Source organism: Phycodurus eques, chromosome 23, assembly GCF_024500275.1.
Source record: "Phycodurus eques isolate BA_2022a chromosome 23, UOR_Pequ_1.1, whole genome shotgun sequence".
In the NCBI taxonomy this organism is placed as follows: Eukaryota; Metazoa; Chordata; class Actinopteri; order Syngnathiformes; family Syngnathidae; genus Phycodurus; species Phycodurus eques.
In genome coordinates, this window is record NC_084547.1 from 732,305 (window position 1) to 758,051 (window position 25,747).

The window sequence follows — 25,747 nt, forward strand, 5'->3', positions numbered from 1 at the left end:
AGCGTCAGTCAGTCGGAGACGGCTTGGAACGTGTCCACTCGCTTTCCTACCCGCTCCCCTGCTGTCCAGTATTGAATCTCTCTCACTGGCTCTCTTTTCGGAAGGTAGCGGTGCTGCAAGTCTCGCCTACTAAATGTATTTAGCGACCCTCTGCATTAATACACATGCGTGTGGACTCCGTTTGAACTGTGATCGTAGCATTTATCAAAATGACCAAACGGGAAATAATATTGGCACGGGCCTCAGCGTAGGCCACCAGTCAAGGAGGGCGGAGGGGAGCCAGACAATTCGATTATTATTGTCTGACTGGTTTCCCCCCAGGAGGGTTTCACTCGGCATGAGTCAGCAGAGTCACCGTTAGATGCTGGATTCACAGCTATGCACTCTTCATTTTATTTTATTTCATTTTATTGGTTTCATGTAGAAAACAAAACAGTGCATTTAGCACACAGCTAAGCACAGCAGTTCCTGTGTCATTGTCTCCACTCCCTCGGGTTCCACTCAGCAAGCTCAACGGCAAGCGAGCGTGCTGACTGCGGCAAAACAACATGATCCCCAAGCGTACGTGGGACAAGCGGAGCAAAAGCCGCAAGGGCAGTACGCAATACGCAGTGAGAAAACATCTTAGTTGGCCTGAGCATGTCTGGATGCGGGACGTAGACCTCCAATGTCAGTAAACTTCGGATGATAGACGGTCGCAGCAGGTGTCGGTTCTCACGGGAAGGTGCAAAGCCTTTCGGGATATCTAAAAATACATACGCAGACCTTGGGGCTCAGCCGGGGTGGTGTTGGGTGACGTGGCAAGCTCCTGAAAACGAGGTGAAAAGACACAACTGGCCGGAGCGGTTTGCCAAATGAGGTCGTTTTGAATCGTCGTCGCAGAAACGATTAAGAAGCTTTAGGGACCGATTAGAGTCCTGGTACAACAGGTTGCAACCAAGGGACTCTGCTTTGCACCTGACAATACATCTCCCATCATAACCAACTGTATTATCAATGATTTTCAAAGTGTGGTACGACTACCCTCAATGGTACACAGGCTCCCTCTAGTGGTACGCAAAAGAATCGCTGTCCAAGTACAGTTCAGTTGTATTTAAGCTTTCAGTTCAATACTTTTGCATTTCATGTTTTGTCACCATTTAAAAAAAATATCAATTTAGGTACAGTTTCTATTTAACTTTTGAATCATTAAGAGTTTAAAAATTATAATCCATTTAAGCGCAGCGTTGATGTTCAAACTGTACGTAATGTTACAGTGGCTCACAATAAAATTTAATCTACGTTTTAGGAATAAAACCGCTTTCTCGTTTACTACTACTACCAGCCTACTCCACGATGACATTTTAATGTTGGTCATGATAATGGTACTGGAAGAGCTAAGTATTTTTGGGGGATGGAAAAAGTTTGAGAAACACTGCTATACATTATATATTGTACAGTACAGTAGTTTTAGTTCTCCAAAGAACACAGGTAACTAAGTAAAAACATGTTTTTCTAAGGGCTATTTTATTTATTTTATTTTATTATTATTATTATTGCATAACATTACCGTTTGTTTCTTCTGCCAGACACTCGCTCCGGAAAAACTGTATTTTCTATTTTATTTTTTTTTCCAATTTGAACGTAATTTTGGGGTATTTTCTGAATTTATTTCATAAAACTCTGACCGTGGCTTGTGTTTTAAGTAATGGATTTCCAGGCATGTTCTTTGAATCCTTCAAGCAATTTGGTCCAAATAGGCCTCCGGAATTTGGGAGCAGTTGGGAGCTGCCATGAATGGAAACGAACAAACATTTGAAGGAGTAAACGTGCACGGATATGGCTTGTTATGAAGGCTTTTGGCTGGACTCCAGCACCAGAGGTGCACGGTCAAGTGGCAACAAGGAAGTGATACTTATGTCATCCACTTTTCTGCAGTAAGACCACCGGAAAATGAATAAATAAATACATAAAAGAAAAAGCGCATCATCACCCAGCCTGTTCTCGGTGACTCAGGAAATAATGACGGCATCGTCACGGCAGCACACAAATAACAGATGTGTCGTGTCGTGACGCGCCCAACCGGAAGCGGGGAAAACGTCGTTGAATCTTTAAATTCGGCCCGGTTTAATATAGTGCCAATTGGCTACCTCCCATGGCTGCCAATGTGGCATTTGGATCGCTTCGATTCAAACATTTTGCACTTTTGTTAAATTTGAAACTTGATTGTTCACATAAAAAGTGCATGAACTCACAGTATGTTTTTATTTTATTTTGACAGAACTTAAATGTATTTGGCGGATGTTTACATTGAGAAAACTTCATGATGTCACAGTGGTTTCACTTCAATGTTTTACTTTATTTTAATTTACATTAGCAGAACACTTCTTCTGCATCTTCTCCTGGGCACACCTGCGCTTGAGCTCCCCTTGCGGTGGGGAGGAAGTACGGCAACCAGTGTTTTCCATTCTTGGACCCAGAATACAACAGTGAAAATGTTGAATATAAGTAAAATAACTACTGAAATTATTGATCATTCCATGGCTGGAGGAGGGGCTTGATGCTGACGGCCGTGGTTCCGTTCTCTGGGCGCCCCTGTGAACACACCTTGTGCTATGCAGCGCCCCTAGTGGCGAGGAGGAAATATAGCCACAATTGAGCCACAAGATAGCAGTGAGTCTAATGTAAATAACACCAGCATATCAATAAATATTGAAACCAAGAGTAAACATTGCAGAGAAAGACAATCTCCTTTTTCACAAACATTTTCCCACATGCCGCAAGTTATTCAGTCATTTAAACGCGTTATCGCCACGCTCCGAAACTTGAAAGTGTTTCGAAGGGAAACGTTATATACGTCCTGCAGGGAAATGCGCGGAAGGAAACGCTTCGGTCTCTTCAACGGAGTCCTTTCAAGTACTTCCTGGGGAAAGACTGGACCGGGCTGATACATTGTGACCCCCCCTCACCGCACGCACGCTAAATCAGCGCACGCGGTTTCCTTTTGCCTTGATTTACTTGAAAGTGGATATACACCACTTGCACAATGCAAAGGGATCCAATACAAGCGCTGTATGGCACATTTTGCATTTAAAACGCTCCCTTTTGATGGACACTATCAGAGAATTTCACAATGTTTTTAACATTGGGGAATATCCGTATCTGAAATCGAATGTGACTGATTTTCTTGTGATTAGTCGGTCAACGAAATGGAAAACAGTACAAGTGGAAGGCAACATTATTATTAAAAAGATTCAAACAATTGAAAACTATACCAAAAAAAACTCTAAAAATATACTATACTACACAGTATATAAGGAATACACATTTCACAAATCTACATAATTATTCTGCATAAAAGTGCCATGGCACACTAGTTAAAGAATGAATAGAATAATAAATAAAATTACAAATGTCACGTTATATTCAAAAGTGCGGTGAGCTGCAAGGTATAAAAAATAAAACAAAATATATTTTCCGTAATAGAAAGACAAAATAATAATAATAATTGTGTGTTGGGTTGTGAACACAAAGCAATTATTATGCATGAAAAATATATTATAAAAAAATTGTTAAAGTAGAAGAATAATTGATTTTTCACATGATTTCTAAAGTGAAAAAATGTGTGTTTAGTGTTGTGTGTTGTGATACAAATATGAATATGTACTGTATTGGGATGCACAAATCACAATGAATAAATATTTTAAATAATAATAAGATTAGTCTGCTGAGATTTGTGTGATTGTATAAGCATTGTATAGAAATATAGAAAAAAATGCCTGAAATATATAAAACACAAGAGAAAATAAACATCAATTACATGATAGTAAAGTCATTATAGTATATTCAAATAAAAATAATAACTAACATGACTAATACATAAATACATAATAATACATAAATATATATTCTGCACATAAATAAAATGTGAAAAAAAATCTATTAAAGTGAAACATTATTGAATGCATGCTGTGTTGGGCAGCACAGCGCTGCAGCTAATAAATTGATTAAAAAAATAAAATAAAATAGGATCAACAAGACCACACACGGTACAGTACAGTTCAAAGTGTGTTGGTCTTTAATTGTGCGTCCTTTTGATTTGTTTGCTTTTATGTAACAGGATCTCGCAGATGGCGTTTGGCTCACGAGAGCCTTGACGTCACTTTTGCCTCCGCTGTCCTGTGCTCCCTGTTAAAAAAATAAATAAAATAAATTAAATAAAATATTTATAAATACAACAAAATATGTAGCTGTGCCATGGCCAGTCAATATTATTCGCTGACACGCTACTGGTGCGGAAATAGAAAATGTGTGCGCCTCCGGTGGCGCAATATGCAGTTGCGTGTACGCGTGTGCACACGTGTGCACACGCGTATACGCGTACATGCGGGTAGTAGTATGCGCTGCAGTAAACAGAGTTGAGGGAAGGGGGCGGTGACTTGAACGCCTCTTCTCGGGGGGGAAAAAAAACAAAAAAAAAAAACCATCTCTGTTCCGACTAGTTCAGGTGCCCAAAGAAACAAAAGTGGACGCGTTCGCTTGTGCTGTGCCTCCTCGTCCGGGCGACTACCGCCGCCGCTGCTGCTGTGCCACCGCCCCCTCCATTTACCTACCCGAGCCTTTTACAACAAATCCGCTTCAAATTGGACTCCCCGAACGGGATTATTTGTCACAAGAAGAATTTTGGAGGTGAAAACAAGCGACGGAAGTTTGCGGCGTTCCCCCCCCCTCACGTCGTATCCCTTCTTCCCGGTTCCTCCTCCCACTTTTCAATTTCGTAACTCTTTATTTTTTTTGTTTTGTAAAGATATCCCAGCACACGTGGCGCTATTTTTGCGCTATCTGCTAGGTGAGTGATTCGATTTTATCTCGTCTTTTTATTTTAAATGTTTTGAATCTCACTTCTGCGGCGGGGAAATGTACCTGAACGCAACACAGGTAAGCGGAAGAACCAGGAAGTCAGCTCGACCAGGTATATAACGTTTATTAAACAAAGGAGCTTAAAAAAAATACACTATAAATTTGTAAAAAAAAAAAAAAAAAAAAAAGCAACATAAACCTTCGTCTTGCCATAAAAAGTTTGTTGCTTGCCTGTACATAAAAAAAAGCTCCCCTGTCGTATGTGTCGACAGCTAGCTAGCAAAGTATCCATTCCACAAGTATTAAAATTGGTTTTCGGGGCCAACAAAAAAGTACAAAATAAACACCCGGAATGTACTTTTCAAGGGTGCTTTAAAGCAATCATCCTCGTTATTGGTTAATAAGGACAATTAGATATGAATACAATGGCGTTCCAACAAAACACCCAGGTGTGTCCCTTTGGGCTAAACTGCTGAACGAAGCTTCACAGCGACTTTATCAATTCGGTGACAAATGAGCTTCTAGCAATATATATTAATACAATATGAAATAATCTTTTTGTTGTTGTTGAAGTAACAGCAAAATATTCTTCTTTTTATTGTTTACAAATTTCCCTCCCACATCGTGTGTTGACAGTAAGCAATGTGTTTTATTCGTCAAGTATTAAAATAACTAGTCAATGCCAAAATTGATAAAAAAATGTTTTAAAACTTTTTTTTAAATTTTAAATAACTAGAATGCTTGAAATGTGGATAGAATGGACGCAGCTAGGTGTCACTTAGGCTAAACTAGCTGTCGATAGCGTCGCGGTACATTCGTGGTGCGCAAATCCGCCTCACAGTCCGGCGGTTCTGGGTTCGAATCTCGGATCTGGTCATCCTGTGTGGAGTTCATGTGTTCTTCCACCGTCCAAAAGATGCATGTTAGGTTCATTGAATACTTTTAAGTATGAGTCTGAATTATTATTATTATTATTATTATTTTGTCTATATGTCTCCAAGCTCACCCCTGACCCTTAGGGCAAATCAAAATAGCTTTAAATCTTAGTTGCCTTATTCACCAAAACCACTGAATGTTTTTTTTCCCTCCCATTGTTGTACCGCTCATCGTTAATTACGCAACTGTGGTCGAGTTGGAGGCATGCCGAAGAACCTGTTTTGTGTCCTTTTTTTTTTTTTTTTTTTTTTTTTTTTATTTGGTTTGCCCAGCCAGGACACTGCAAGTGTGTCAAAAGTCCGCGGCATGACGCTGAAACGGCACGAAATAGGGAGCTACTGGGGTAAATGTCATTACAAGTCATTCTTCATGTTTGAACCAATGCAACCCAGCTATTTACGGGGCACCTGGTTGACTAAAGTGCACAGCAGTGAGAAAAGCAAGCCGTAATGTGCGGATGACGCCCTGGCAATTGCCAAAACATCATAGCACGAAATCCACTTTCTTCATCTTTTTCTTCTTGCGGCAAAAAGTAAATAAATAAAATGACGTTGTCCTTTGGTGACCCAGAAAATATTTGTCAAATTCCAAACTGGAAGACCACACTTGAGAAGTTCCATTGTAACTAGGTTATGCTCCATGCAGCTGCATTCTCTGCTTTATGCAATTATTATTATTTTTTTTAATTGACTGACAAGTATTGGTTTGTTCACAGGTTAACTTGAATAATTATCTTAAATGAGTATTCCCCAATCGGTATTTTTACCTTTTAAACATTCAGCATTTACATTTAAGAGAGATGCATTCTCTAAGTTGGTTGGACTTGTTTCCTGTTTAATTTATGTTTGACCATAATGAATTATGTTTCTCATTAAGCAAAAAGGAAAGCAAAGTTCTACTCCCACTTGCACATTGTTGGAGAGGGAAGTGTTGGATCCTGGAACTTGTGCTTTTGTTTTTGTTTGGTCCTTGTTTCCTCTGCCGGACAACAGTGAGGAATAGCGGGTGAGTCAGTGCCCCGCGGGTGATCCGTTCTGTTCCACGGGCCCGCATGTGGCATTGTTGTCAAAAAGGCTTGAAAACCACTTTCTCAGTCTGTCGGGAATTGTCGGTCATTCTTAGAATGCGCGTTAAAGACAACAATGCCCATTGGGTCCGATTCCGATACAGTCATCGGGAATACCTGCCTGCTATGCAAAAGCAGACGTTCCTAATGGGCTCGTCCATCAGTCGATCAAATCCCCATGACTTGGCGCCAAGCATTGGACTCCCTCGGCCCTGTCCGCACTTGCTGATGCGCCTCTCTGCGTGATTGCTCCGAGGTGCTAGCTTGTGCATTTTCCGAAATGGGAGAAAGAAGCTCTGGACTTATTTTTTTCATTTTTTTGGCTTGACAAGCCTGGCCGAACCTTTTTATTTACAGACCTCCGGACTTCCTCTACTGCCTTAATGGAAACAGAACAAATCATATTTGCTTATAAAACTGGGCAGCATGGAGTATTCCTTGATTCATATTCCTTTTTGGTTGTGTGCAGCGTGTTAAGATGGCTTTAATTCCCTTTATCAGCTGTGGAGAAAGACCCAAGTATCTCTAAAATATCCTTAAAACGTTGGCCCATACTCTTGACCCTGCATTATACTTGTAATGTTTGCTTGATTGTTCAATTTCCTTTTATTCATTTGTGTGTGTCTGTGTTCTGATCTAGCTGATGCAGTGACCCAATTTCCACACCGGGATCAATGGTTTCCTTTTTTATTGCGTGTTAAGTAGACTGCTCTCGATCTGTCAGCGTTCCATGCATGAGTCAGTACGCCAGTGGGGAAAATGTTATTTGAAAGGAGAGAAAATGATCCTTTCTGGCTGACGAGCTGTCAGTCATTTCAAACTGGGTAAACGGACGGGTCCTTTTGGCTTCTTGTAAACTTTTATTTGGAGCATCAAAATGATTGGCAACGCTTTTTCATACAAGCCCCTTTGGACCTCTTGTTGGTTTTTAGTGATGTCGTTCGCGTCCAGTAGTGGGGAGACTGTGGCGCTTTCCACTCTGACCTGAATCTAATCTGAAAAACTTGCGGCTCTTGAGCAACACTGAGCTTAAGCGATTGCTTTGGAATCCTGTTGCCATGGAGGCCAACTGCAAAGTACAGGCCCACAACCTCGTTGTTTTAATTGAATTGCGCCAGGGTGATGACTGTAAACGCAGCATATAAGTACTAAACTCTAATGGCCCCTTAGGTGTTCCATGGTTGCCATTTCGTCATCAGTCCAGGATTCCTAAAATTCCACAATGGCAGATGTTGTCTGACTTGTTTTGGCTGAAACCTCGCGGTAAAGGTTAAACTTTGTGCTTAAACATGTTGATTCACTATTGGCATAAATAGTACTTTCTTATGTTGTCCATGTTCTTAACACATTCACTGCCATTGACGGCTTTAGAAGTCAAATATCCATGTTAACTGGGAAGGCTGGGAGTGAATGAGTTAAATATTTGTGTCATTTTGGAGTGGCACAAGCATCTATCAAAATGTGCTTCTCGGGGCATTGAGTCATCTAATAACAGCCACTGGCACACTCAGCACAAACTTATTCATTTATCAAACCTCTCAAAAGTTTTCATCCGTGCATGGAAACGTGTAACTTGGAGAAAATGTACGTATTTTAGAGCTCTGGCACGCAACACCCCACGGAGAGAAAATACTCTCAATTCATGCTAATTAAAAATAATAATGAAAAAAAAAGAGGTCAGGCTGGTATTGTTTTGTAGTTTTGTCATAAGAGAACAACAATGAAGTAGGATTTGATAGGCATAAAAAAAAAAATAAAGCATGCGTTGCGTGTTGGCTATTTTCATTCTTCATTCAGCTTAGTAAATGTGTTACATACACAAGGAGATAAATGAGTGACGATAATGAGATTCAATTGGTTACGTGTTCTAGCTCCTGTTTGTCCATTTTTATTTGTATGTTTTGTTGGTCACTGCGCAATGAAATGCCTTTGGAAATAAGCGGACGTGAATGCACCGCGCGCTCCAACTCGACCTTGGCCTCTGTTTAAGGGCTGTTCGTAAAAGTTAATGTGCAAGCTTTGTTGACTTTGGTGGAGTGTGGAACATTTTTCCAATTTTGAAAAGGCCTCTTTCCATGTCGCCATGCTACATTCATGAACAGATGTGACAAATGTTAATGTGTGTACGACATTCCAGGTCAGGTTGTGAAATCCGAATGACCTCATTGTTGTTGTGTCTCAGACAGAAGCTGAACGTGGATTCAAGTGGATTTTAATTTTTAAAATTTTTTATTTTTTGCACCTTCGACGAACTACTGAATATCCTCAGCAGCATCGCAAATATGCGGCGAGATGAGGCCTCTGTGGTTCGAAGGCATCTCATCTGTGGACCTGTAAACCTCACACACTTGCTCCTTGGATTATAGTTCCCCCTCTCATGGGCACAATACATGGACTAGTGGCCCATGTGTAGCAGGGCATCATCTGCAGCTCGTGGGATCACATAGCCCTAGACTTTTTTTGGGGGGTCAGATTACTTCTCCAAAGGGCGAAGGGACCGGCCGCCTCTGTTGTCTCCCCTCAAAGCCGTCGACCCCCGTTACCTGATGGCGTTGCTCAGGTTGTTCAGGAAGCCGGGGGGCAATCTGGGGAAGTCCTACCAGCCCGGAAGCATGCTGTCTCTGGCCCCCACCAAAGGACTGCTGAACGAGCCGGGCCAGAACAGCTGCTTTCTCAACAGCGCCGTGCAGGTACGACTTTTACTTGTTCTTTGCCGCTCGCGCGATAAAATTCAGCTGGCTGGCATTTAGCCACATCTGCTATTCCCAACCACTGTGCCGCGACATATTAGTGTGTGAGGTGAGATCATCCCATTTCACTTAAAACAGGGGTGTCAAACAAATTTTTGTCACGGACCACATCATAGTTATGACTTCCCTCAGAGGGCCTCTATGACTGTGAACCCATATAAATGAAAGATTACCTCATATACTGTAATTCCATACAGTATACACAACACATTGATGAATGAACCAGTTGGAAAATCAGAAGCCTATAAAAACATGTTTTTCTACTATTACATTTCTTTTCAAAGGGGGATTAGTAACGAAAAATGCTTGCAAATATCTCGATGGTATTACACTAGAACAAAATTAGCAATTTAGATTTGGTTTTGCGGGCCGCATAAAATGATGTAGCGGGCCGGATCTGGCCCCCCGGGCCACCAGTTAGACACCAGTGACTGAAAAGTATTGATTTATTACGAATAAAGTATCTTTGTGCATTCATCAATGCCAGCGTCTATGTACAGTGACAGACTGAACAATGACATGCTTTTCCATTACAGAGCAGAAGTTGTTCACCCACCTGTTGCCCTTCACCCGACACAATACTACCCTTTGCTTTTTTACTAACTTTAAGAGTAACTTTAAGAGACTTTAAGAGTAAATAGAGAATAGAGACGTTTTTGTTGTTGTTGTGTTGTTTTGGAGTGGTGTGCCGTCAGATTTTTGCCCATGTCAAAATTGTACCTCGGCTCAGTCAAGTTTGGGAAACGCTACATGTAGATGACGTCAAAGTGATACTTGGGTGTCAAACTTGCCACACCTGTGCCAGAATTACGCCATTCCCTGAAACTATGACACTCGCTCCACTCTGGTAATGCTTAAAAATGCTATTCTTCTCTATAGACATTTTGGGTTGGTATTTTTATACCATAGCTGTACAAATTCCCCCCCACCCAGACTTGTCAAGAAGTTTTACATCTTAGTCACCCCCCTGAGTTGGTCAGTTCCTTTCTCGAGCGATGTATTAATACACTTGGTTGCCTCGTCTGACTGTTTGGGGTGTTTGCTGCCGCGTGGCCTCGTGGTTTTCCAGTCAGCAGCCCCGCAGTGAGGTCAACCTCCAACTCTGCGTGACTCACACGGGGTGAGGCGGCAGATGAGCACACTCCTCCTCGTTTCTCTTCTGGAGGACCTTGAAAATGCAAAACAATTTTTTTATTATGATTATTCTTTTTTGTGTGTGTTCATTTCTGCAGGTCCTGTGGCATCTTGACATCTTCCGACGCAGCTTGAGGCAGCTACCTGGCCACTTCTGTTTAGGAGAGTCGTGCATCTTTTGCGCATTAAAGGTATGGTGCTTTTCAGCGTACGGCGTTTTCCTGTTTTGTCTGCATCACCGACCGCCATTCATCTTCCTCCTCAGGGCATATTCTCCCAGTTCCAGCACAGTCGGGAGCGCGCGCTGCCATCAGACAACCTGCGTCACGCCTTGGCGGAGACCTTTAAGGACGAGCAGCGCTTCCAGCTGGGCTTCATGGACGATGCCGCCGAGTGCTTTGTAAGTTCCTGTGGCAACCCGGGCGAGCCCTCGGGCGGGAGAGCGGCGTAACAGGAGAGTGCATTTGTGTGTGTGTACCGCAACAAACTGTTTGGCGAGGTCACAGAAAAGAGCTTCTTACCCCTCCCATCAAACCCCTGCTGCTTTGGTCAAATGGGTTTAACTCGTGAGCCTAATGGCATGTGTTTGAACCACAGGAACTAGTTTTTAACCCCCCCCCCCCCCCCCTGTCTGGTGCCTATTTGAGGTAGGCACTTATTTGCTTGTTTCACCAAAAATGATCACTGTTTAATGTAACATTACATACCTTAGCAATATGCCATGACGAACACTATTTGAGAGAATGAAGTAGTTTTATTTTTTTTCCCCGTCTACAGCTTATGTAGCAAAGTTGTCTTTTCAGGAAAACCTTAATTGACCACAGATCTTTACCCTTCAACTCTTGGCGGCAGTTGCACGCCACTGGAGAATTTATGCACAGCCAGTGTCAGATTAACTGGCTGTGACTCTGTAAACCTCCGAAGGCATGCCATGCCATCTTTAATATTTTATCACATCGAGGCCTGAGAACACCTGAGTCGCCGGGCGCTAGTCTTTTCTGCTTTGAAACCTTGTGTCTAAAATTGAGCTTCCTCTGTCCTGTTTTGAGCTGTGAGAAAAGAACAAGTGAAAGGACAGTCTCTCTTGGCATGGCTTTTGTTGTTGTTGTCGGTTGATAGTTGATGTGTTGTGCCAGGAAAATATACTGGAGAGGATCCACCTGCACATCGTGCCTGAGGAGACTGACGCGTGCACCTCAAAGTCTTGCATCACCCATCAGAAGTTTGCCATGTCGCTTTACGAGCAGGTCAGTGGGACGTCATTTTTTTTCGATGCCGCGTCCCGCGCTCGCAGCGCACACGCATGAATCAACGTCTGAGACTGTGCCAGTCCAATCCGTCATGTTCCGATAGGCAGGCGGCCTCCGTGGACTAAGGCAGGTTTGATTGTGCTCAGGTTCTTCAATGCAGCATCAGCAGAAGCTGGTAAATCACATATGTGTGTGTGTGTGTGTGTGTGTGTGTGTGTGTGTGTGTGTGTAACTGGACAGACACACACACCACTGGGCCTTGCTTGATGCTGACTTGCAGTACCAGAGCAGTTCGAGCTCATAATGATATACAAGAGAAAAAATAAAACTGTACATAATAAAAGGTAGCGATGGAGGTGAATGCAATTGACAGGGCAATGATGCAAGTTTTTGGTCACTTCATTTCTCTCCCTGTCTGCAGTCAGTGTGCCGTAGCTGCGGGGCATCCTCTGACCCGCTGCCGTTTATAGAGCTGGTGCATTACGTCTCCACCACTGCACTCTGGTAAAGCGGCGGCAACATGAACGCCCCCTCCGCTAGTCGCCGTCGTCGTCTGCCTCGCTCGTCTTGTTTGACCCTCCTCCTTTTCAGCCAACAGACGTTTCAGCGCAAGGACGATTCCTTTGGAGAAGTGTTACAAGCGGCGTGTACAGTCGGAGACCTTCGTAACTGTCCTGTAAGTGTCTTATTTGCAGTGCTGTGGTGCAAATAGGGCCGCCTCCTGTGACCTAGCCGAGTGAGTGTTCGGTTGTCCTGCACAATTTGGTCAGCAGTGTGGCTGTTAGCGGGCTCTCGACATCTGTTATTTGCCCACTGTGCGTTGGCAATTTGTGCGAGCTCATTGTGTGTGTCGCGGGAAAGTATGTAATTTCACTTAATTGGACCGAAGATTATTTATTTACAACAGGTATTGTATATTTGTTGATCTATCTATGCAATTGTTGCCATACATACGACAGAATAAGTTATGGCTTCCTGCCAGTACATCAGCTTTGTGTAAACTAAACTGGCGGGCCCATGCACTGAGAAGTAAATTTGTGAGGAAATTGAAACAAGATCATCATTAATTCAGTAAAACGTCTAGACTGAAGATTAGGAAACTGCCGGATGCTGTAGTGACTGGCCAGTTTCGGAAACAGTGTGTGAGCATTGAGGAATCTATTTTGTTTTCTCCCCTTCCCCGCTGTAGAGCAAATGCGGCCAGAGGATTCGGATCAGGCGTGTCCTCATGAACTCCCCGGAGATCGTCACCATCGGCTTCGTGTGGGATTCGGACCAGTCGGACCTGACCGAGGACGTGATCCGCTCGCTGGGGCCTCACCTCAGCCTGTCTGCGGTGAGCGCCGGCGACACCACACACGCCGCAGTCCCAACTCCCCACAAGGGGCTCGCGTCTGTTGTCATCTCCGGCCGTTGCGTAAGCAGTCGCTGCCCCGTCGGGGTCTCCCTACTCCACTGATCAAAACGCTCCCGCTCCCCTGTGTCAACCGGTTCAAATCCCCTCCCCGCCAGACGGGCTGAAGAGCCACTGGCCAGTAGTCCAGCACTGCTGGAAATCAAACCGGGGGCGGGCTCCTTACACGTTACATAACTTTTCCACTGAAGTGTTCAGTGTGTTTATTTGACGGCCCTCCCCTCTCACATGGTTCTCGAGCTCTCGCCACAAAAGCCTCAATTCATTTGGAAGTCTTTAATGTGACATTAGTGGGTGTTAAAGGCAGACCCGCCACCGCCTCCCCAATTGTTTGCAATCTATTGTTCGCAAGGGTGAGAACTGGCTGTGCAGGAAGCACATGAGGCACAAACATAACCTCTTTCTTGTGACGCTGGTGCCTTTCCCCCTGGAAATTTCTCTATTAGTGTTTAAGGCCAGTGGTCCCCAACAATTTTAGACAGGTTTCATGCAGCGCAATATTTGGACGGACCAGCATAGAAAGTAGACCAATACCCGTCGGCAGCCCAGTGTTTGTTTTGGGCCGTCCAGTTCTACTTTTTCATCTTTTTCCAGTTGCGATTGAAAGCGGCTGCTTGTTGTGTGCGCAGCTTTTCTACAGGGTGACCGACGAGCACGCGAAGAAAGGCGAGCTGCTGCTGGTGGGGATGATCTGCTACTCCAGCCGCCACTACTGTGCCTTCGCCTACCACACCAAGTCCTCCAAGTGGGTCTTCTTCGACGACGCCACCGTGAAAGAGGTGACTAAAGCATTCAATCGTGCACGAAACAAACATAACTACATTCAATAATAGCATATTATTTTACCCCATGTGTGTAAAAGAAACAATAAATACTATTTTATCTCCACCTCGATTCGCACTATGCAGAGGCTCAGGCTGCTGCCACGTCCGCACAATCCTAATTTGCATCAGCGCCAAACTGTCCATAGATGCACTGTAACCGCCAAAGTTCAACTCATTCAAGTTCAACTCGATCAACGCAAACTAGAACTAGTAGACATTCCAACAGCTTCTGCCCTCTTGCGATCAACTTCTTAAACACCTAACCTATAATTCCATTACAACAAGCTGGAAATTTTTTGACTTGAGTTCGTTATCACATTTCTGTGGGGCCAATTATGTATGACTCGTGCACTCACTGTAGTTGTCTCGCCATGCTGCACTATTTGCATATACTGGCCACTCATGCCAGAGTAGCATCTGCTCCATTTGCACACTGATTGAGGAGTATCTGTAACATTTGCACAACCAACATTGTCCCAGATGATCGCACTACTCGTCACTTTAAACCGCATGCAATCCTTGAAGTCTCGGGGCCCCTTGCACAATGGTCATTGCACCGGACTATTGCAATATTAGTCATTCGAACTGCTCTAAGTGCTAGAGGACTCTGCATCTTTTTGCACAATTGTTTTTTGTCAATGTCTTTATGTCCCCAAAGTGTTCTGTAAATTGACTGTCTGTTGTACTAGAGCGGCTCCAACTACCGGAGACAAATTCCTTGTGTGTTTTGGACATACTTGGCAAATAAAGATGATTCTGATTCTGATTCCGTGACTTTCAGACTTGTACGTATAATGTGGAAAAGGCAATTCCTAACTTTGATAAAAGCCCTTTGCCCTTTGTATTGCGCAGCGAGACACTTTCCAGTGTCTGTAGTTTCCAATTCCGTTTCTATGGCTGTCACCCGTTTCCTCTTCTGCATCGCGACAAACCCACGAGCAAAACAGCAGCAAGGATAAGCGGCAATAAGTAGCGCATCGATCGCTCTTTGCGCTGATTAGACCCCCCCCCCCCCTAATCTTCCATTGTGAACCTGCGCAGTTTTAGGGCTATTCACAATGCTGATTTGCTGCATGGGTGTCGACAAAATTACCACGAGTTAGAAAAAGAATTGATTGTCTCACATCCTCGCTGCAAAGTCCCAAGTACGGCGTGTCTCTGTGTCAGTCCATCGGCAGCTTTGTGCTGTGTGTGCAACTGCCAACCAATCGCCCGCCTGCCTGCTTTCACCCACCCACCCCGACTCAGACGGACGAGCAAAGTCCATACCCGGATTTCCGTGACTCCCTGAATCCCTGCTGCTAATAAATGGATTCTTTGTGTGTCTAAGGGTTTTAAAGGCTGCTCTCCTCCACACTGCATGTTTCTATAGCAGGTGTGCAACAGGGTTTGGATCAGTGCTCGTTGAAGATCCGTTTTGTTGTAAATAGACTTTGGTGTGTTTTTGGCTGAGTGGTTTGGGTCAGTGTGACCTGCACCTTGTCAGGAATCTTGGACTCAGCTGCAACGCATTTTGCTTCAGATTTCATCGCACGCTGCACAGAGTCAAGCCGCCCTGTGACAGATGCAGCATAACACATCCGGACTATAAGCGAGCATGCTCTTTTTTTTTCCCCCAATCGTAGCTTTTCTCCGTATACTTAATAAATTCCACTCTCATCAGTTTCAAGTCGATGAGAGCACCAACCATGTCTCTTCGACTCAGACTTCCTTGCATTTGCTTTATTTATATTTGCACTTCCATTCTTCCTGCTCCCCCCATCGTTTCTCCTCTGTAGTCTTCATTTGCGTAATTAAGAAGCACACGGGCATCTGTTAGCCCGCAGCTTGCTCCCTGTGGCGCCTGTGCGGCAGCACCTTGACGAAGCCGCGCTAATGTGATTGTTCCATGTGCTCGCCAATTGGACTCCGAGGTGAGGTTCACCCCCCCCCATTTTATTTTCAGTTACGCTTTGGCTTCTGTTCTGAGATCCGCTGGTGCTCACAGGTTTAGTTGTCATGTGGGGGGGGGGGGGGTTCTTGTGCTTTGTTTCGTTGTGAATGACCACATGCTGTCCTTTCCCCTCCTGTTCTAACTATAGGTCGGCTCCAGGTGGAAAGATGTGGTCAGCAAATGTATTAAAGGTCACTTCCAGCCTCTACTGCTTTTTTACGCCAACCCGAACGGCAGCGCCATCGCGGCACAGGACGCGTCACAGCACAACCTGAGCCAAACGCAGTACAAGAACCCTGAGAATGGAGAAGGCAAGACATGCAGAATGATAAGAGATGTAATGGTAGATATGTTTGCGGGAAAAAAAAAAAAAAAAAAAAAAGTGTTTTGCGTGTTAAGCAGATCGTGCAGGCGCGAGAGAGCAACATCTCGCTCCTGGATTATACACCCCAGGATTTGTGCGCTTGGGGAGGTTTTATCCCCTTTTAAAGATCCTCCTCAAAACCGTCAATGCTGGCCGTAACCCAGCTCCGAGCCGGGTAGGCAGCGGGTCTGACGAGGCCAGTGACTAAACCAACGCGTTTTCATCAGTGCTAAAACATCAATTCCATCTTTTCTTCTTTCTCTCTTAGGTTTGACGTCTCCACTTTCGTCGCCCAAGAAGCTGGAACTGACCAAGGAGAATCTGAATGCTCTGCTGGGTCTTCCAGCCACATTAAAACCGAAAACCCCTTCCACCTTTAGCCACAACAGTGCCCATACTAGTGGAGGACGGGGTGCAGGTAAAGTATAGGATATTTGAATAAAATGTGTCCACGTGAATTCACACAATTGGAACCTAGGAAAGTCCATCCATTGTCTTCCGCTTATCCCAGGTCGGGTCGGGGGGGCAGTAGCTTTACCAGGGAAGCCCAGACTTCCCTCTCCCCAGCCACTTCCTCTAGCTCTTCCAAGGGCATCCGAAGGCGTTGCCAGGCAAGCCGAGAGACGTAGTCTCCCCAGCGTGTCCTGGGTCGTCCCCGGGGTCTCCTCCCAGCGGGACGTGCCCGGAACACCTCACCAGGGAGGCGTCCGGGAGGCATTCTAAACAGATGCCCGAGCCACCTCATCTGGCTCCTTTCAATGCGGAGGAGCAGCGGCTCTACTCTGAGCCCCTCCCGGATGACCGAGCTTCTCACCCTATCTCTAAGGGAGAGCCCGGACAACCTGCGGAGGAAACTCATTTTGGCCGCTTATATCCGGGATCTTGTTCTTTCGGTCACGACCCATAGCTCGTGACCATGGGTGAGGGTAGGAACGTAGATGGACCGGTAAATCGAGAGCTTCGCCTTTCGGCTTTGCTCCTTCTTCACCACAAAGTCCGCATCACTCCAGACTCTGCACCGATCCGCCTGTCGATCTCCCGTTCCATTCTTCACTCACTTGTGAACAAGACTCCAAGATATTTGAACTTCTCCAATCGGGGAAGGAAGGCACTCCACCCTTTTCCGACTAAGGACCATCCCAACCGCATCACACTTGGCTGAGAGTGTGATGCGGTTGCTTGATGAAGCCAACAGAACCACATCATCTGCAAAAAGCAGAGATGCAATACTGAGGCCACTAAGCCGGACCCCCTCTACGCCTTGGCTGCGCCTAGAAATTCTATCTATAAAAGTTATGAACAGGATTGGTGACAAAGGGCAGCCTTGGCGCAGTCCAACCCTCACCCGAAACTAGTCCGATTTACTGCCGGCAATGCGGACCAAACTCTGACACCGGTCGTACAGGGACCGAACAGCCCGTATCAGGTGGTTCGGTACCCCGTACTCCCAAAGCGCCCCCCACAGGACTCCACGAGGGACACGGTCGAACGCCTTCTCCAAGTCCACAAAACACGTAGACTGTTTGGGCGAACTCCCATGCACCCTCGAGGACCCTGCCGAGGGTGTAGAGCTGGTCCACTGTTCCACGGCCAGGACGAAAACCACACTGCTCCTCCTGAATCTGAGGTTCGACTTCCCGACGGACCCTCCTCTCCAGCACCCCTGAATAGACCATACCAGGGAGGCTGAGGAGTGTGATTTCCCCCTGTAGTTGGAACACACCCTCTGGTCCCCCTTCTTAAAAAGGGTGACCACCACCCCAGTCTGCCAGTCCAGAGGCACTGTCCCCGATGTCCACACGATGTTGCAGAGGCGTGTTAACCAGGACAGCCCTACAAAATCCAGAGCCTTTAGGAACTCCGGGTGAATTTCATCCACCCCCAGGGCCTTGCCACTGAGGAGCTTTTTAACCACCTTGGTGACCTCAACCCCAGACCTCAACCCGGATGGTGGACCAGAATTTCCTTGAAGCCGTCCGGAAGTCGTTCTCCATGCCCTCACCGACCCCCAACCCCAACGTACAGGCGCCGAGCCGGTGGGCAATAACTATGCCCACATCTGCTCGGCGCCTCTCACCGTGGGCAACTCCAGAGTGGAAAAGAGTTCAACCCCTCTCAAGAGGACTGGTACCAGAGCCCAAGCCGTGTGTGGAGGCGAGCCCGACTCTAGTCGGAACTTCTCGATCTCACACACCAGCTCGGGCTCCTTCCCTGCCAGATAGGTGACACACACACATCCCTAGAGCCAGTTTCTGTAGGCGGGGATCGGATCGCCAAGGCCACCGCCCAGCTCGCACTGCACCCTACCCCTATGGCCCCTCCCAAAGGTGGTGAGCCTATGGGAAGGGGGACCCACGTTACCCCTTTGGGCTGTGCCCGGCCGGGCCCCATGGGCCACCAGGCGCTCGCCTTAGAGCCCCACCTCCAGGCCTGGCTCCAGTGGGGGGCCCACTTAGGAAAGTCAATTTATATAAAAGAAACTATGATAAATGGAGGAAAAGGGGAATGCATCAGAAAAAAAAGCACAAGTAATGACTAATAACCTGTTAAAATGTCAAACGGCTCTTATAATTGCACTCCAGAATTTACTCTCGTGCGCAAATACATGACTTTATATTATACATTTTGTGTTTGATAGTGAAAATTGGCGGCAGTGATCCCAAGCGTCAATTCCGAGAGATTGTCAGGGAAGCGGCGCAGCGAGCCAGCGGAGTGGCGCATCCAGTCGGAAGAGACTCTGATCCAAGCGGTCAGGGCCGGCCGGAATCACGCTACACAGGTCGGCTTCACGTACAGCCTTGCACATGTGACGCTGCGCACAAAACACGCAACGGGGAGAATTCCCCGGCTTTTACGACACACGAGCGCGGCCCTTTTCTCCCATTCTGCGGGCCTTACGTAAGCAGCGGTTAGGGAGCGACGTGTCAGAAAGGGGATTAACTGCTGACGTCCGTATGAGCTTGCTTTCATCCCGCTCGCTCTGAGTTAGGACTCAGTGATTCTCCTCTTCACCGCCGACAAACAAAACACACAGCACATTCATATCCCTCTTGTAATATTTTAGTATTCCGGTGGATATCGTATGCTATATTGCTTGAAAAGTAGCTGAGGCGATGACTTTGTGTCCTGGGAATACACTTTTTCAACATCTATAGAGGTTGAATTGTGGTGGGGGTGGCATTGGACTCTGGTTGGCTGTAATTTAAACCGTTTGCTGTCGTTTCCTCAACTTCCTCGTCAATCTGCTGTGTTCTTTGTCAGAACATCGCATGCGGAATTACTTTATCTTATCGCCTGTATACTATGGACATGGCGCACACCTGCATACGAGCTACAAAAGGAGGAAATCGAGAGTGCTACTTCAACTGTGACATTATGCATTTTATTCCCACACAGATCCGGGTCAAGACCGCGTCTACTCGCGCTCTGCCTCCCCCCCGGAAAACGGTTTCAAGCAACACATAGAGCCTCGTCTGTACAGCAGCCAGGGTAAAGGTACCACGCGGAATGACCGCCCGCCCCAACTCAGCACCAGGCCTTCTCACAACTCCCTTCGCACCAGCTCGAGGGTTCGCGTGTTACCCAGCGTGCCCGTAGTGAGAAGCGCTCACGACAGCAGGAAATCGGACACCAACGGCTACGACACTGACAGCAGCCAGGGCTCTCGCGGGCGTTCCGGCAGCGCGGGGAACGGTCGAAGCAGATCCAGTCGTCCCTGGAAGCCCATGCGAGAGGCGCTCAACGTGGACAGCGTGTTAAGTGGCGATGCCGATGCAGCCGGCCCGGAGCGGCGGCAGCAAAGCCCGCGGTGGGAGGAGCGCAAGCCCAAGAGCCTCATGACCATTTACGAGGACGACCAGAGGCACGACAGCGGCAGCAGCCGCGGCTCGCCGGACTCGCTCGGCCGGGGTGGCTTCATTGACAAGGACAGGTCGAAGGGCACGGCCACTCTGAAAGTCTACAACGACAACTGGAAGTTCCAGCGCACGGAATCCGGCTACGAGAGCAGCGACAGAATTAGCAATAGCTCTGCAAATCTGGACTCACCTGTTGTGGAGAACTTTCCGTCCAAAGAACTACGGCCCATACCTGAGCTGCACCTGAGCCGGTAAACCGACACATTCATTCCACCTGTGGCCTGTGAACCGCTGTTGTCAGAGCAGCTCAAGCTACGCATGAGCTGCATTTGTTGTGCGCGCACAAATAAGCGTTAGCCGCACACAGGTGGTGAAGTGCCGCCTCCACAAGTGAAAATACAATCCATGCTTTTACTTCTCGTTTTTATTATTTGCAAAAGGGAATAACATATCTCCTTTAACGTTAAAATCGGCGCACACAATTAATGCTCTGCACTTTGTTGCCTTTAGGGATCAATTCCCTCCGAGAGGAAGTGATGACAACATATTGCCCGCTATCTTTTCCACCGGTAAGTTTAAAAAAAAAAAAAAAAAAAAAAAAAAAAAAAAAGTTGAGAATATTTCCAATATGATTTCCAAAAAAATTACATTTTTTTGCCCTTATAGCCTCATGCTATAATGAGACCAATTGATTGGATTTATTGTCCCTGCTGTTGTCTAAAGGTCACTGTCTGATTGGAATAATAATTGAAACAAAATTGAGGAATACCACGTTTTATCTCACCGATGTAAAAACAGTAATTCCCTTATTCAACATTAACGCTGAGTCAATGTTGAATAAGAGGCGGGTGGTGGTGGTGGTGGTGGTGGTGGTGGTGATGATGATGAGTGAGCTTGTAAGGGCCGCCCAGCTGTGCTCAGCCGGGCAGAAAATGCCGCGGCCGGGCCTGTCAGAAGGCGGTATTCAGAAGGGGGAGGCCAACAAACTGCAGGCATGTTTATTGCCAGGTCATGGGGAGTTTCAAACTAAAGCACAAAAACAAACTGCGTTACCTCTGCCGGGAATGTTTTCGTCAGGGTAGGATGACGGAAAAAGGTCATTGCATACTCTTTGTTTTGAGTTTCAGGTGGATTGATTACAAGTAGCGAGCTGGGAAGCTTCAACCTACCCACTTGAAGCTTGTTGAACTCGTTTGAGCTCCTGCGACAGCTGTGATGTTTCGGGAAAGCGACGCAACTTGTTTGGCCGTGGTTCCTGTTTATTCAAACGCTCTAAATTGTCCATAGGCGTGAATGTGAGTGGATGTTTGTCTACATGTGCCCTGTGATTGACTGCCAACCGAACCAAAGTTAGTTCACTTTGTGACCTTACTGATGGGCGGTATGGAAAATGGATGGATTATTCCATATGGTGGCATCGTCCCCTTCCCCCAGCCACATTCCATTTGTGGAAAATCGCAAATATTGACAAGCTTGCAGTTTATGTGGCCAAAGTCAGTTTGGCCAGCACGCAGTCTGGCGTCCGCCACGGGTTCCCGTCCAAAATCCTTGCGAAAAGCCCCCCTGGCGAGTGGCGAGGGGAGGTAATGCGAGACAAAATGTCGATCGGAGGCTCGCAGATGGTGTTGCGGACATCCGGTGTAAAAGGTTTGGTTTGGACTCTGCTAAATCATCCTTGGCCGCTCCAGCAACTCCTCATCGGGAGTCCGTAGAAACACACTGGAGAGGCCGTTACCGCTGCCGTTTGCACTTGACCGTGCGACCCGCTAGCCCTCGTGCGTGACACAAATATTGTTGTCACGAATTTGAACCCACGGGCCGATCTGATGGATTCCCTCGCCTCGCTCTTTGCATAATTGTCTGCCCTTGAGTTCGCGTGCCGAGGCCGAGCATGAATTATGGCTGCCCCCCGGCGGGACATTTTCGCGTACAAACGCTGGACGTGGAACACGAGCCCCCCCGCCGACTTTGAAATTATTTTTTCCACCACATAGAGATGTTTTATGCTGTTTCTCAGTCTCCAGCTGAGATGTGTGTCCGCGCGGCATCTCTTTTATTTTGAAGAAGGATCACAGATCAGCAGCCTCAAATTGTGAATTGCCACATGGACTTAGCGGCTTAAAAACGCAATAGCGTTGTGGAGAGAGTGTAATTGCATGCCAGCACAAAGGATTTACCCTCTAATGCTTTGAGAGAGCGAGCGAGCGTGCTGACGCGCCGCAGATGGCGGCTCGCTGCCTTCATTTCGTCCGTTTGGTCGGCTGCTCTTGTGGATCGCGCGCACCTTTTCCGACTTAGCTCGGTTGATACCACCATCTGCGTTAGGCGGCTAGACAAAAACTGTGAGGCCACTGCAGTCCCGATAGAGTTCCCCCCCCCCCCCCCCCCCCCCCCCCCCCCCAAATGAGGAGGTCAGGACCCTGCAGTTGGCCAGTGCCAAATTCATCCAAACTCGGAATTTGGCAGAGTGACGTTACTACAATAAAATAAAAATAGTTTCATGCTCTGTATGAAATCTGGGCCTGTTTAGTTCATCATACAGTTTTGATACACAGGTTAATTGTGTCTTTTCCCCAGCAAGTGAATGAGGATTTCAATTTCTGCCTGTCACTAGAGGATGCTGGTAGAGCTAAGCGAACAAACATCTATTATTTGTAGTACATTAATTAAATTTTCAGACCAGTTGAGTGAAGTTTGATCAGATCCCCCGATAAACGGGATGACCGTTGTGTATGCATGGTTTAAATTTGGTAGCTATCGGACAAAATTTGACCTTCAATTCATCAAACCAAAACGCGGACTTGGAACGATGGGCTCGGGGCCTCATTAAAAGGGAGTCAGCCAACACCTGATGGATTAAGGAATTGATTAAGAGGTATATGTATGAGCCTCCCAAATCTCTTTTCACAAGTTTGCTCCGACTTGTAAATCCGCTGCAGTTCTTTATTAGCTCCAAGCTAGCAGCGTCTGTTTCTGGCGCCAGATCCCCTCGGAGGGCCCGGGCTCTTTGGCCGGACCAGACGGTCTGAGCGCCACCCCCCTGCACCCCCCGAGGATGTACTGCCAGACAAGCCGCTCTGATACTTCCGCTCCCAGCACAGAGCCTCGTGGTGAACCCTGTTAGATAACACGGCGAAAACATCATCACGTAGCCCCTGTTCCGAAGATAAAGCCGTGACAGATGTCCACTGGCTTTATTTTGGGCCATTTGGTACTGGAGCTAACATCTGGGAGTGTTTTTTTTGTTTTGTTTTTTTTTTGGTCCAGGTGAAGAAGGGCGAAAGTCCCCGGACCTGCGTGACTCAAACAAGCCTTTACAGAGGTAAATAATTGAAATGTTTTCACGCGAATCCGCACAGGTGTCAACAGGATGCTTACTTTTGTTTTTGTCGTAGAAAACGAGCCTTCCGATACACTCCCGGAGTCTTACAAAGAAATGGCCCCGACAGCGAAAGAGAAGATAACACCGATAGTCCGGCGAGCCCGGTGCCGCCTTACTTGACGAAGACCAGCAGTTCTGAGTGGATCAGCTCGGACGACCTCGCCGGACCCTTCTCCGAACACGAAGACTCCCCCCCTCCGCTTCCCCCCAAACCCTTTGGTCGCGATCACGCCGACCCGTCGGAACCGCCAGAAATACCGGCCCGTCGGCCCCAAAGCGCCACGCCCGCGCTCTCGCACAACACCCTGATCCGCTGGATCGAGACGCCCGCCGAGCGCAGGCTCTCATCCGACGGCGGCTCCGGCAGGTCCTCGGACCACGACCGCAACGACCTGTCGGCCGGGGAGAGCGAAGAGAGGCCCCCCGGCCGAGAAGACGCGGACTCCCCCGACGTGGTTCTTCCCACCACTTACTTCTCCGTGGATAACTGCATGACAGACACTTATCGGGCCAAATACCACAAGAGGCCCGCCTTATACATGAGAGCCGAGGAGCACACGTCTTCAGGGGAGAGCGACGTGGACGCCAGAGGACTTCCCGTTTCCAATGCTGAGCCGTCAGAACTCCCCGCTGACCGACCGCAAGCAGGTACCCCAAAAAAGTGCAGTTTTGACTTCAACGTGAACGTTGGCCTTTCCGTCTTATTTCTCTTCTTTCCTACAGGCTATTCCGCTTCTAGCAAGCCCGTAGCAAAGTGGAACCCGGTGACCCCGAAAGGACTCGATGAGCACGGGTTCGTGTAGGTGGAGCAAAAGCAACAACAAGCCTGTGACGGGATGCCAAAACAACAACAACAACAAACCAATCGCTATGCATTACGACTGTTGTACAGTTTGAATGTCTTGAACACGAATGTGGCAGCCGAGCAGATTACCCCTGAGAGCAAGATTGAATATTGAATTTGCACAACCAGAAGGGTACCGAAAAAGGAAGTGTCCTCTTTTCACGGTTATCGAGTCAAGACGACGCTGACTACTGAGTGAGTTTGTACTGTCCTGGCACATTAATGGATCCTAGGGATCCGTGGAAATGGGTACACCCACAAAAGTGTGTGTGTGTGTGTGTGTGTGTGTGTGCGTGCGTGCGTGCGTGCGTGTGTGTGTACTGCGACACTCCAGAGCAGGGTTTCTCTAATTTAGGGGTGAGACCCAAAATGGGCCGAAGTGATAATCAGGTTTGAATATCTTCTTCCTGTTTGTTCTGTTAATAATAAAGGCCGGCACATCAAGCCTCCTTAGGTGACTGGTAATTCATGCTTATTAGTAAGTATGTGGCACAAACAAAGTCTTAGCACTGGATGACACTCCTTACTGTACAAACCTTTTTTTTTTTTTTTTTTTTTGTAGCAAAACACAAGCATTTTATTCTAGGTAGGTGTTGTCATAATAAAATGTAAATATATGTACTATTTGTTCTTGGCTCAAAGTTCAATAAATGACGCAGTGCCTTTTTGTATTATTATTATTTTTTTATTGTAGTGTCAAAGCAAGGTTTGGATCAAATGTAATTTGTAAAAAAAAAAAAAAAAAAAAAAAATGTTAAATTCCAGAGGTTTTACATTTTTTTTTTTATTGATCACTAGTTGTTGAGTCAAATAAAGTTCTGATTAACCTTGCTTATATTTGAATATTTGTTTGAGTAAATTAAAAAACAAAAGTTTAGACAACTCCCAGCCACCAATGTTCACATAATGTTTTGCTGCCATCTGCTGTTACCAGACCCCGATTACACCCAAACATAATTTTGCTTTTAATATCTGTCATCAAAGAAATGCTTGTTGCACTAAACTATCATTTGATTTAAATATGTCGTCAATGTTTTTAACCTTGTTCACACGCGTCACGCAACACAAATCCTGTCCTTATTGCCAAAGAAATTAAGGTAAGAATTCATATACTGCGCATGCGTTGTATTGTCCAACTACTTTATTTCCGGTCC

At 46.4% G+C, this 25,747-nt stretch overlaps 1 protein-coding gene across 5 annotated transcripts; it reads left to right on the forward strand.

Annotated features, from left to right (window-relative positions):
- The first annotated feature begins 4,366 nt into the window (after positions 1–4,366).
- On the forward strand, positions 4,367–25,294 carry LOC133397731 (inactive ubiquitin carboxyl-terminal hydrolase 53). Of its 5 annotated transcripts, none has more exons than XM_061668975.1 (17): positions 4,367–4,951; positions 9,024–9,531; positions 10,824–10,916; positions 10,991–11,125; positions 11,862–11,972; positions 12,397–12,479; positions 12,567–12,651; positions 13,165–13,311; positions 14,019–14,168; positions 16,295–16,457; positions 16,779–16,928; positions 19,149–19,289; positions 19,907–20,618; positions 20,878–20,936; positions 23,635–23,689; positions 23,763–24,397; positions 24,473–25,294. In XM_061668975.1, exons 2-17 carry the CDS (start codon positions 9,388–9,390, stop codon positions 24,550–24,552), a joined length of 2,943 nt encoding a protein of 980 aa, XP_061524959.1. In that variant the 5' UTR covers positions 4,367–4,951; positions 9,024–9,387; the 3' UTR covers positions 24,553–25,294. The 5 variants fall into 5 exon arrangements, with proteins under 5 accessions (XP_061524959.1, XP_061524960.1, XP_061524961.1 ...); XM_061668976.1 differs by having other exon boundaries at positions 9,028–9,531; XM_061668977.1 differs by having other exon boundaries at positions 4,367–4,917.
- The last annotated feature ends 453 nt before the right edge of the window (positions 25,295–25,747 follow it).

Excerpts from the sequence above, each read along its gene's own strand:
- LOC133397731 (XM_061668975.1), top strand. The coding sequence starts at position 9,388 with ATGGCGTTGCTCAGGTTGTTCAGGAAGCCGGGGGGCAATCTGGGGAAG. Across the intron at positions 10,917-10,990 it reads GCATCTTTTGCGCATTAAAG|GGCATATTCTCCCAGTTCCA; the intron begins GTATGGTGCTTT and ends CTTCCTCCTCAG. Across the intron at positions 20,619-20,877 it reads CCTGAGCTGCACCTGAGCCG|GGATCAATTCCCTCCGAGAG; the intron begins GTAAACCGACAC and ends TGTTGCCTTTAG.